The sequence below is a fragment of the Hippoglossus hippoglossus genome, chromosome 12 (genome assembly GCF_009819705.1).
Source record: "Hippoglossus hippoglossus isolate fHipHip1 chromosome 12, fHipHip1.pri, whole genome shotgun sequence".
Classification (NCBI taxonomy): Eukaryota; Metazoa; Chordata; class Actinopteri; order Pleuronectiformes; family Pleuronectidae; genus Hippoglossus; species Hippoglossus hippoglossus.
The window spans coordinates 3,250,214-3,262,959 of NC_047162.1; the positions used below are offsets into that span (position 1 = coordinate 3,250,214).

General features: G+C 40.3%; 2 protein-coding genes across 6 annotated transcripts; one reads left to right on the forward strand and one right to left on the reverse strand.

Moving 5' to 3' along the window:
• The first annotated feature begins 1,889 nt into the window (after window positions 1-1,889).
• Window positions 1,890-6,694, forward strand: enoph1 (enolase-phosphatase 1). Its single transcript, XM_034602108.1, has 6 exons — window positions 1,890-2,285; window positions 3,464-3,565; window positions 4,070-4,272; window positions 4,820-4,952; window positions 5,087-5,210; window positions 5,768-6,694. Exons 1-6 carry the CDS (start codon window positions 2,202-2,204, stop codon window positions 5,905-5,907), a joined length of 786 nt encoding a protein of 261 aa, XP_034457999.1. The 5' UTR covers window positions 1,890-2,201; the 3' UTR covers window positions 5,908-6,694.
• Window positions 6,695-6,970: 276 nt separating this feature from the next.
• Window positions 6,971-11,750, reverse strand: tmem150c (transmembrane protein 150C). 5 transcript variants are annotated; one of them, XM_034602111.1, is made up of 9 exons: window positions 11,674-11,750; window positions 11,456-11,551; window positions 10,262-10,343; window positions 10,021-10,074; window positions 9,897-9,932; window positions 9,735-9,802; window positions 8,566-8,693; window positions 7,994-8,171; window positions 6,972-7,665 (listed from the first exon to the last, which is right to left on the reverse strand). In XM_034602111.1, the coding sequence occupies exons 3-9, from the start codon at window positions 10,333-10,335 to the stop codon at window positions 7,478-7,480; spliced, it is 726 nt and encodes a 241-aa protein (XP_034458002.1). In that variant the 5' UTR covers window positions 10,336-10,343; window positions 11,456-11,551; window positions 11,674-11,750; the 3' UTR covers window positions 6,972-7,477. The 5 variants fall into 5 exon arrangements, with proteins under 5 accessions (XP_034458004.1, XP_034458005.1, XP_034458002.1 ...); XM_034602113.1 differs by lacking the exon at window positions 11,456-11,551 and having other exon boundaries at window positions 6,971-7,665; window positions 9,897-9,929; XM_034602114.1 differs by lacking the exon at window positions 11,674-11,750 and having other exon boundaries at window positions 6,971-7,665; window positions 11,456-11,518.
• Window positions 11,751-12,746: the final 996 nt, after the last annotated feature.

Genomic DNA, 12,746 nt, shown 5'->3' on the forward strand with positions numbered 1-12,746 from the left:
CAGCCCCACTCAAATCAACAGCAGTTCGACAGCAACACAAACGGCTGCCTTCAAAGTGATCATACAGTTGAATCTTGAAGTCTTAAACACACTGTCAACACAAAATGAACATGACACTGTTCACAAAGGGAGGGTCTATAGCAGATAAGACTTATTGCTTTTAGCCAGGTGCTCCCTGATAACAGAGAGTATATCACCCATCACTTGCCGAATATAAACAATAGCAGGCTGTATAGTTGTGTTTACATGCACATATTGTACTCACCTCCTGTTCGAAGAAAGTAACTTCCTGTATTCAGTAACCATTTAATACCTATGTCCTCCTGTTGTGTACTCCTTCCACTCCCCCTTACCCTGCACCTCTGGTTTTCTTATTATCAACTTTCCACATTGGCTTGTGCACAATAATCATAGGCTTATATGTATTTATCTCTGCTCAACCTTGTTGTTCTTGTTGTTGCACTGGTCTGTGTCAATCTCCCATTGTGATATAATAAAAATAATGTTAATTAAAAAAATAATCTACATTTATAGAAGACTGTGTAGAGAAACAAATATGTTCAGAGTTTGTACATCTGATAGATGGAAATAAGGGCATAGGGAGTATAATAATATACCCTGGATTATATTGAAAAGACATAAAACAATCCAACAGTATAGTCAGTTAATTCAAAACTATGTATACCATGCCAACACCTAAATTTCAAACTATAAACATAGACTATGTGGATTTAGGTAATATTGGGTACAACACTTAATGTCAATGTCTATGGAAAACCTGAAATTCTGACTAATACTAATTTCCAATTCCTCCTCAACATAAATAATTAGATTTAAAAACTGAATTAATTAATTAACTTAAAATGAATTAATCAGAACAAGATGTAATGTTGATGTAAGTAATTGTCACCTGTAAACAGGTGCTGTTTTATAACTTGTGACAAACCTTGTGGAAATCATAGCATGACTGGCTGATGGCCAAATACATATATTGAGATCTCTTTTCCTGAAGGACAGAGAATTTGAGTTTTTAGTTAAAATATTGTCACCAGTGCAATATTCACAAAACATATTTTTCTATCTCTAAAACAAGTATAAAAAGGTCAAACAAGCGATTTTCACGGAACCTATTTATGCCTGAGTATAATGTATTCTAGATCCCTTTTCAGTCTCTTGTTGTTATTAATCATTATTCCAATCACTCAACCTTCTCTCTAATTATATTTTCCTTTAAGACTAGTACTTGTACTTACCTTACAATTCAGTACAATTAAAGTAAATGGTGACCACCTCTTCAACTGCTCCTGTGGTGTCATCCAAGTGTCAGTAAGCCCCAACATTCAAATTGACTCGAAACGGTGTCATTTACACCATGTTTTTATCCTAAATGTCCGCTGTGCGAACACGGCTCCAGAGGACATATAGGCTAAAAACATGGTGTGTGGGGGCATTTTGTGTTTTTCTACGTTTCAAATAGTGGTACCCAGTTACTACAACACTGTTTACCCCTGAAACACAAAAAAACGTTTTGTGGACTCAAACACTTCACATACCCCTCCATCGGCATAGTGGTGAGTAGATAATGTGTGAATTTGGGGTAAATTATTCCTTTAATGGCATTTCTCAAACAGGTATCTCGTTGCATTTAAGGCCATTTGAATTTAGAAGCAGAGATGAATCATATTGAAAAACACCCTTTTTGTCAGAGAGCCTCACTTGAATCGTCCAACACTGTACTCATCTCCTATGTGTTACTGAAAAAGCCAACAAAGTTGATTCTGCTCCTAATATACTTCTGCATGATCCATGTGGAAGCTCTGAACGGCCCCGCACTCCCGAGCACTAGGCGGCGGTAACGTTTCCCTGTGGTCGTCGCTGAGGCGGACAGTGAGCGCCGCCCCCCCTCCGGACTGGAGGCTGAACCGACACCTGAACATGTGGGCTGCAGCTCTCCGCTCCTACGGCCGCGTCACAGCTCCAGCTGCCAGGTGATGGAAACAACAGGCAGCCGACGGCCCCGCACCAACTGAAGCGTCCCGCTTGTTCTCCTCTGAGGCCTCCTCCGTCCCTCCTCCGTCCCTCCTGCTCTCCTGCCCGGCTCCGCTGCACAGCCACAGCCGCTCCGACTCCTGCACCGCGCCGCTGCTAATTCAGCTAACGTGAGCTAACGGCTAACCAGCTGCTTGCGGGCTCCCCCAAAAATGGCCACTGTTCCAATTCCTGCTGGGACCAGTGCCCTCTTACTGGACATCGAAGGCACCACCACACCCATCACATTTGTGAAGGTACGTTATGTTACTCGGAGTTGTTGCTTTTCAGGGTGAAACGCATATTCATTTAACAAGCTAATTTTGAAGCTAGTGCATAATTAGGCTTCCTCCGCCATGCTAACACCCGGCTGTCTTTTCTGAAATGTTTTCTAACAAATAAATAAATGCATGCCTTCTTAAGATTGCCAAATGTGGAATGAATAAATGAATAAGCAATTAAAGGAAAGATTAAATGCATAAATTGAAACCTTATAATGGTTTAAAAGGTCCTGAATCGTTATTGCATAAATATTAGCATTTTGTAGTTTCTAAACTTAAATATTATCTCAGAACATGTCATGTATTGGCAACATGATTCACATTTTGGTTTCAAATGTGACAAAAATTTCGAATTGGTCAGTAAAATTGGGCTTAGTGTTCGACTGATCATTGAATAGGTGAAATCCATAGTCCCTAGTCATAGTCCCTTCTGGTTTTCCACCCTTCTTCTATACTGTGGCTGGTAGTTGGCACTTAAAATGTTATTTTGTTGCTTTAAATTAGTTGAATCTGGCAGAAAAATTCAAATGTAGTTGTAAATGGGAGAATCTGATTTGACAGAGCATTTTCACATGTTCTGTAAATGGGAACATTTTGAGTTAAGCTGCACCAAACGGTTATTTTCATCATCACGTCCCCACTTTGCAGATCTGAAGAGGATGTCTTTAAAGAATAAATAAATAAAGCCCCGGTGTCAATTGAAAAACCAAGGTGGTCTAAAACTAGATGTTAGGTACAGAATCCTTAAATTCTCATCCAACTATGTGGATGGAAAATAATTCCACCTTTCAACTTGTTTTTCAATTGTTTACTGTTTCTTTCTCAAAACAAAGATTGCAGGCAGAAATGACACATCAGCGCCATACTACATAATACTAATTAGGAAACCTGGATTAGAATATAAAGTCATTGTAGCTGTTTTTCTATGTAGATGGTTAGAAGAGTCTTAAAGGCTTTTGAAAAGGGTCACAGAACACCAGTTTGTGTTGTTAAAGAATCTTCTGGGGTATTTCTCCAGGGAAAAGAGAACTAAAAATGAGAAGGGGGAAAAGTAGAAAGGGTGTTTTTGATTTCCATAAATAAATATGAACCAGTGCATTTTGTGTGTATGGGGGCTCTGATAACACCTAATGAACTGTCTTTGTAATTTCCAGGATATCTTATTTCCATACATCAGGGAGCATCTTGAGGATCACCTGTCGAATCACTGGGAAGAAGACGAGTGCAAACAAGATGTTCATCTCCTAAAAAAACAGGTAAAGGTGTTGTGAGTTTCCATGTGGGATTCCCCACTGACAGAATCAAGAGCAAGTTTTACTTTCATCTGAGGTCTTTAAAGGTTGTGACTTATTTCTGCATGTGTACGTATGTCGGCATCTAATGAGTAAAGAATACAGACTTTGACCCTTCCATTGCAAGTTAAAGTATTGATCAATCAGTAATTATTGACCAGTCTTTTTTTTTTTCAGATTAAATGTTTGGTTTGGTTCAAAATATGAGGATGTGAGGTGCAGGACTTTGCAAATAGTTCTTTAAAATTTCCATGTATCAAATTGTTATAAATACATCAGGCATTATAGGACCTGTATATTAAAAAATCTGTAGTTTTCTTTGTTATAATGTAAAAGATAAATTAAATGTTAATACAAAAGGTTGTGGAAAGCTCCTGCCTCAGGACACACTACTGAACTCCCAATACCGGAAATTGCATCCAGAAATACCTTAAACTATAATTCAATGCTGCTGTACTGTTGTGGCAGATTGAAGAAGACATGAAACAGAACCGGGCGTGTCCTGTCCATGCCGTGGACCAGACGGTTCACACAGATGAGGAGAAGGCCATTAGAGAAGTGGTGGATAATGTGCTGTGGCAGATGGCGGCAGACAGGAAGTCGACAGCACTCAAACAACTCCAGGGTCACATGTGGAGGTCGGCGTATGCTTCAGGGAGAATCAAAGGCGAGTAAGTACACTGATCATTTTCCTCACTTCAAAATGTATGCGTTTGTACAGATGATCTGCAATGAGACGGTGCGGTCGAGGCGATTATATACTTACTCCATCAACCAGGGCTTTTCGCACAACATCCAGTACCATCATAATCACATTAAAAACTGAGAAGTTGGAGAACATGATGACTCAGATGTAATGAAAAGGGATTGTGTCCCATACAGAGAATGTCACATTTTCCATCAAGCTCAAGCCGAGCTGACTTCACTTGTCCCACTAACGTCTATGAAATTTAACAAGTGAAAGAAAAATAGTAAATCCTCACAAATGACAAACTTGTACAGTTAGCAGAATGAAAAATGATTGAGATAAGTCAGATTATTATTTTCCTGTCGGTCGACAAAAGCTTGTGAAAATAGAATCCAGGTTTTAAACAAAGCACAAATTCATGACAGATTTCATACATGGGAGTTTAAAAAAATAGTGTACGCTGTTTTTTTTGTCTTTTTAAAATAAATAAATTGGGGTGTTTTTTCTGACGCTGGGCTTGTTGCCAACAGGATCTATCAGGACGTAATTCCATCCATCAAAAGATGGAAAGGACAGGGCCTTAAAATCTACATATACTCCTCTGGAAGCGTGGAGGCACAGAAACTTCTGTTCGGATACTCTGTTGAAGGAGATGTTTTAGAAGTAAGTACACGACAATAGTAAAAATGTTCTGCCTTGGACATTTGTCTTGATTGGTTAAAGGCAGCTGTACAATACTGCTAATGTCATGTTTGTATGTTGTGGCTAATGCGATGTTTGCCTTTTAATGTTTTCAGTTATTCGATGGTCACTTTGACACCTGTATAGGATCTAAAGTAGAAGGAAAAAGCTACGAGAAAATTGCAGCGAAAATTGGCTGCCAACCGGAGGAAATCACGTTCTTGACAGACGTCGCTCGAGGTTTGTGTATTATTACATGTTGCACTGAGGATATGTGTCCGAGTTGAGGTTTTCAACAGCAGTTTGTGGCACCCCGCCTCCTGCCTGATCATGGTCAAGGAGGAGAAACACCTTTTTTTCCCCTTGACATATTGAAAGACTTGGATAGGAACAGCTTTGATCACAGATTTCTCAAACAGTAGCTTACCTCCTGTGCATGTAAACACACAGCTGGTGTGTTGGTGTGACAACAAGGTCAGCAACACTGTTGGTAGTCAAACCAAATGCTGCTTGATTTCGTCCAGAAGAGGGTCACAGTAGATTAGTGGAGTGTGAAATCTCTGGAAGGACTGTATCACATCACTAAACAAACGTTGTATAGAGAAACAGCAGCTAGAGGTCAAACGTCTACAGGGAACCTTTAAGTAGGCCTAAACATTCTGGATTCTATTTAGTTGGATTGGCACAGCTAGCAGAAAAGTCTAAATGCATTATCTTACAGCATGACTTTGTCATTCAAGTCTGGATCCAATGTTGGATTCACTGTAAATAAGTTACTCATGGATTTGTCATTGCAGAGGCCAAAGCAGCCGAAGAAGCTGGGCTGAACGTGCTGGTGGTGGTGAGAGCTGGAAACATGGAGCTGACCGACGAGGAGCGGGCCAACTACAAACTCATCACATCCTTTAACCAACTTGAACTGATGGGTCGAGTTTAACGCAGAGGAAGACGAGGAGAACTCCTCTGACTTCATGTCATAATGACCTTTCCCTTCTCCTCTTTGCCCCCACCCCTCCCAACAAACCCCTTTTTTGCAACCCTGTTGTTTTTATGTTTGGTCAAAGTTGACCGCTCCAGAGGTGAAGCGGATGCTGCTGGAGTTACAGTTAGCCATCAGCAGGGCTAGTGAAGTCCCATCTTTCCAGTTTCAGGACGCCTTTCACATCAATGGAAACATACACGGAGTGTAATAGGAGCTGAAGTGGAAAATCACTCACATTGGACCTTTGCTTTGACTGGGAAGATGACAGAAAGCTGTAGATATGACATGTGAGATTCCCCTTCCTTTTTACCTTTTTAGATGAACTGTATTTGATCGCCACTCCTGAACGTCATCAGTGTTGATTGAAACGTTCCAACTGTGCGTGTGCAAGCAAGCATATTGTATTTTGTCACCATTTTGTATACATTGTCCACTTGTTTCCTCCCTCCACATGTACACGCGTTGCACATGTATGACGTAATATCCTGTAATCAAAGTGTAATGTTGTAGAAAGTAGAACAGTATACATGTAGATGCACCCAGCAGAGGTGCTGCCAAGAGAGAGTTCTCAATTCAAAATGTGCTGGAATGTCTGAATGTGTCTATTTAACTGTGCCATCGTAGTTCATATGTGATGTCGGTTTCTGGAGTTGCCTGAAATTGCTAAGTCTCTAATTTATGTGTGAAACAACATTGTTATTGTTCAGGAAAATTACTTCCAATAAAAATGCTGTGTCTCACAGAGAAGCCAGTCTCCTCACTCAGTTTACATGTTCAGCTATGTATAAAAATACTGTAGCTGTAGTTCACATGGTGGTTTATTAAAAACACTTCATCTGAAGGGCTCGTTCGCAATTTATCAAATACGTTTCTCACACTGTCACTTGTGTTGATTCATGCAGATAATCATGTTGCTTTTATGTGACAAACATTTCAAAGGAAATTTTTCAACATGGGAAATAGACAACACTGAAACAAAAATGTCCCATGAAATTTGGGTTTATAGACCCTGATGACAAAAGGCAAATGTTCCTGTATTTGTATTGATTTTATTCTTTACTGTGCACATCAGCATTCATTGATTGTCAGCATTCACAGTCCCCAAAAACGAAAGCATTTCTTTTTTATTAGAAATCTATAGTGTTTGAAAATAAGTAACACAAAAAAATGATTGTACAGAACAGATTTACGGTGACATATAAAGCAAGTTCACTTTTGAATGTTTGAAGATTCAAAACATGAAAAATCAAGCGTGAACATGGGGCGATGGCGTCTTTGACTCTGAAAATGGAGCAGGTCGACCATTAACCAGAGGGACGGTGGTTTGATGCCCAGCGCCTCCAGTTCACATGGCAATGTCCTTGGTGAAAAATACTCATATAAGCTCATATAAATACAGACCCTCAAGTGTCACTATTGGTAACACTGGAGTAAGAAACCCCTCAGATGGTGTAAAGGCATCTCAGACACACGGCCTCATGCAGTTGATCCCGATGATCCTCAGATGTGAGTCGGTGTAACATCCCTACAGTTGGTCCAGCTCGGTCCTGTACATTTCAGAGTGGGTCTGTAAGTTATCGGTGCACACCATCTCGAAGCGGTTGTGACGAAACTCGATGGCAAAAGTGCCCATGAAGGCGAGAAAGAACATGACCAGTGCCCACTGGCATCCGGCTGCGTGCATGTGGAGGTCCTTCATCATCAGGACCGGACCTGCACCCGGTGAGTTAAGGATAAAACATGCAACGGACAGAATTACAGAACACAGGAGAAGAAGTAAACAACCTGTGAGAGGATACTGCCAATCTCCATCTGCATTGAGGGTTGAGGATATGTTTACAATGATTCATCAGCAGTTTGAATCATGAAATTAATCAAATCCAGTGTTAATCCCACAGAGTTAACAGCCACTTTGGTCAGTTTTTCCTAAGAGTTAGGTTGCAGCCATTTTAACTATTCAAACTCATAACATACAATAGTTAGGCAATTACAGTTTAAATGTGTCCATTACTCTCTGAAGCTGGTTTGAGTTGAAGGATACGGACGATCATGCAGACAGTGACGGCTCCAGACAACAGGAAACGACCGATTCCAACCTTCCTCCCCTCGTTCCTCAGGTTCACTTTCAGGGTGATGAAGGACTGCACCCAGCAGAAGAGCGTTCCCAGTCCAAACGTCATAAGTGTGCCCAGTTCGTGAATCATCTTATCAGTGAATACCTAAAACCAAAACAACAAAGATCAAGTCCTGAAGCTGGAGATGAATCCATCCTATGAACCAGTGCTACCTCCGCCCCGGGAGGTTATATTGGATGTTGTGTTTTCATAAAAATCAAAAACTACTGGATGGATTACCACGAAACTTGGTGGAAGAATTAACAAAGTTAGGGCGCTTTTTGATATTTTTACTAGTTTTCGAAAGAATAATTCATGGAGCTTGATGAAAAAAATCAGGCATATTCATGGCAGTGATATCTGTCTGTGTGTGTGTGTGCAATTTGATGCTGGTTGAATGACTTTAAGGGGCCTGTTGGGCTTTGGTGGAGGAATGTGCTATACTGAGTGCCATTCTAGTTAAATGCATGTACATGTATCTGCTGATGTACTACTGTACCTGGAAGTTTCCTACGAGTGTCATTCCAAAGCAGCCAATAGCAAAACCCACAAGACTACCGATATTCAGCCATGGTTTGACTATGGTGTGTTTCAGCTGAAGGTATCTTAGGACGGCAATGATCAACCCTGTAATAGAGAAGGAACGAGCGGAAAATGAATACAAATAACGGGCTGGCTTTATTCCACTTTCATAGCACGCCACATGCATGTTGGATGGCAACAATATGTTGTTTGTCCTGGTGGTATGTTATTATCTGTAGCCACACAGTTTTCACAGGGGAAACGCCCTTGAATGTCTTCTTCCTGTTTGACTCATAGTCTGTATATAGAGATGGACAACATGACAGCTCTCAAAAGTGAAGTCATCTGGATCGCCCCCTGGTGGGTTGGCTTCTGTATAGATCATAACCCCTGCCTCCATAATGTTAGCGGATGGGACATGGACCAAACAAAAAAGTCAAAATGCACGTCAAATAATTTCTTCTGGTTTTTAGGATGGTTTTTAATGGTCATTTTAGGTAGTTCTTGTCACACTGATGTTGTTCAAGTGTTCGTGTTTCTGATGAGTTTGGTTAGTTATTTGACGCTACAGATGATTGGTCAAGCACATGTAAGAGCTGGACCTTGACACTCTAACTCCACTACTGCCAAGATTCTGGCTCCAAAAGACGTAACGGGCGCAAGATGGCAGCACCCGTATCCAGTCAATTTTATCTTCATTTTTATAAAAATAGAGATGGACATGTTATCTATCTTTATTTACAGTCTATGGTTTGATCCTATCTATTAAATCATGTTCCCTTCAATCTGTAAACTTTGGGGGATGAGCAAATGCATTGTTCAAAGATGTACCAGACTGGAGAACACACCAACACTCAGAGATATCAGATTAAAATTTGGTGAAAATTTGTTATACTGTATTTTTCAAGTGTCTCTACTTTACTACATATATTTGTCAAATCAGTACGTGTACTTTTACTTGAGTGGTTTTTAACACAGATATCTGTACTTTTACTTGAGTATAGCGAGCATGTACTTTTGCTACCTCTGGTAATAAGCTTGGGGCTGAAAGCCATAGATGGGGTCAGGAAGTGAGAATGTTTTGAGACAGAATTTAACTGTCTTGTATTATAACGACAGTGTGTTAACTGTGATCACTGCTCTTACCCACAAATGCTGCCAGGTTCATGACCTCGCTGAAGATGCAGCTGGCTGGTGGAAAGTTACCTGCAACACTGAGAAGAGGAAGCAGGAACATTTTGTATTTGCTTTAATAAAATAAACATAGTAGCTGGGCTTTTACTGTGAAAGGGAAATGTGAGTATGTACCTAATGTATGGGGGATACCAGGATCCATTTACTCTGCTGAAAATAAATGTAACAAATAATAATATTATTCCAAAGGGATTGAAAAATGATTATTTGCGATAAAGGATATTGTTTCGATTCTTACCGGCCTTGTGAGCTCAGGGGCACGATCTGCTCATCGTTGACAGCGACAAAGTATCTATTGAAATGCATCAAAATACTTTATTATAATTTTACTGTATCGTATTTAAAGTTTCTATGAAGAAAACATACAACAAATATTGTATAAGATTTGGTTGGAGCCCCTTTGCCTATTCGGCCCATTCAGTAACTCAGTAACTCATCCATGGAAAATGAAATGCAGTCCTGTTATGAACTGAACTTACACAGCCCACAGTCCAGCGGCTGTGCACACAGAGTAGACAGGAGGCAGAAGAGCCCACGGACTGCAGTTCCACATCGTGTCCCCTGGGACACCACAGAAGAAGAAGCTGTGTTAGTGTGTGTGGAAGATATTGATTGATGATCAGAAACAGACAACATGTATTTAAAAAGGAAGATACATGTCACATTTCTGATAAGAAACATTGTTATTCTAACTGCCCTATAAAGCAAAAGTAAATGGTTGATTAACTATTAATAATGGTATTCACAGCTGATAAACCATGGACAGATTATGATATGATGGAGCCCCTGTGCAGAGACAGGCTCTAAGCCTCCATCTCCTCCAACAGGAGTAAGGAGTAAGACAGCAAACCACACTTTGTCATTTTGTCTCTTTGTTGTCGTTCTGCATCTTCATATTTTGTTGGTCAGGTGAGTAGCCCACCCAAGCTTGTGAATGATCTATAAAGCATCAGTAAATGTGTCATTAACCATTAATAGAAGCATTTCTTATGAGTTCCGCAATGACCCCAATAAATGTGCTGGGTCTCCTGTCCATCAATTCACAGTGGTTCAAAATCTTGAGGTCCTCCTGGACGTGTTTTCAAATTTTTGAGCAACAGGTCAGAAGTGTTTTGAAGGCCTAAGAACCACAGCGGCACTTGGTTATCTAAAAAAAGACTGTTGTGTTTTTTTTTATCCCTGCCTTGTAAGGTGACCTTGAGTGCTCTGAAAGGAGCTTATAAATAAAATGTATTATTATTATTATTATTAAGACATGGAAACATCATCTATGCTTTTTTATCTCCTATCTGGAATAATACCCCTGTCCCAATTTAGATAGCTTTTAAGTCCAACCTTTCAAATCTTGTTTTTAATTCTGTCTTATCTGTCATTATTTCATCTTATTTACTTTTATTAAATTAAATTAATAATAAAAATAATAAAAATAATTATATATATGAGAATTATTATTATGAATTAATAAAATAATATATGCATTATAATGATTACATAATTAAAATAATAATAATAACCATTATTATTATTATTTAATTAATGAATACTAGTTGCTGAGTAGTACTTTCATCTTACAACTACAAATATTATTATTAATATTATTACTATTAATAACTCTGACTTGACAAATAGTAACTAATATTAGTTACCCATGCTTCTACAGAAATGGTACCTACCCGAGGTGGACGAACACCCGCCCCTATCTTGCCTCTGATTGGTTAGATTGGGGTTTGAAGCGTTCTGATTGGTGGTTAACTGGCGTCTTCGACAACCTCGGGTGGGAACAAATTTGCGACATCAACATGAGAGCACCAGGAAGTGAGTGGAGTGACCCAGTCACACAGTGTAAACACTTTGGGAATAAAACCAGCGTTAGTGAGTAAAGTGTCTCTACCTGATCTTCCGGTGGGTTAGTCCGTCACAAGCCTAACGTCTGACGTGTGTAAACTCCTTTCCGGTGCCTTTCCTCTACTGCCCTGGATTAAGATCGATACAAAAACGATATCCTTACAAATACATCAAATACATTATATATACATGAGTTATATATATACCAACTGTGTAGTTCCGTTTCAGTATCACAGGAGATATACGCATGGAGCTGTCAGTCAGAGATTAACTAAGGTACCACTTCCGATCTGGGCGTCTCTCCTTCAAAATTAAAGCACGGAATTATAAATAAATAGATACACAGATGGAGGTGAAGGGATGGAAAGGAAGGAATAGAGATGAAGGGATTGGAGGTGAGGGGATGGAGGTGAAGGGGTTGGACATGAAGGGGATGGAGGTGAAGGGATGTAGGTGAAGGGATGGAGATGTAGGCATGGGGATGAAGGGGATTAAGGAGAAAAGATGGAGGTGAAGGGGTTGGAGATGTAGGGAATGGAGGTGAAGGGGTTGGAGATGTAGGCATGGGGATGAAGGGGATTAAGGAGAAAAGATGGAGGTGAAGGGGTTGGAGATGTAGGGAATGGAGGTGAAGGGGTTGGAGATGTAGGCATGGGGATGAAAGGGATTAAGGAGAAGAGATGGAGGTGAAGGGGTTGAAGGTGAAGGGATGTAGGTGAAGGGATGGAGATGTAGGCATGGGGATGAAAGGGATTAAGGAGAAGAGATGGAGGTGAAGGGGTTGAAGGTGAAGGGATGTAGGTGAAGGGATGGAGATGTAGGCATGGGGATGAAAGGGATTAAGGAGAAGAGATGGAGATGTAGGCATGGGGATGAAAGGGATTAAGGAGAAGAGATGGAGGTGAAGGGGTTGAAGGTGAAGGGATGTAGGTGAAGGGATGGAGATGTAGGCATGGGGATGAAAGGGATTAAGGAGAAGAGATGGAGGTGAAGGGATGGAGATGTAGGCATGGGGATGAAAGGGATTAAGGAGAAGAGATGGAGGTGAAGGGGTTGAAGGTGAAGGGATGTAGGTGAAGGGATGGAGATGTAGGCATGGGGATGAAAGGGATTAAGGAG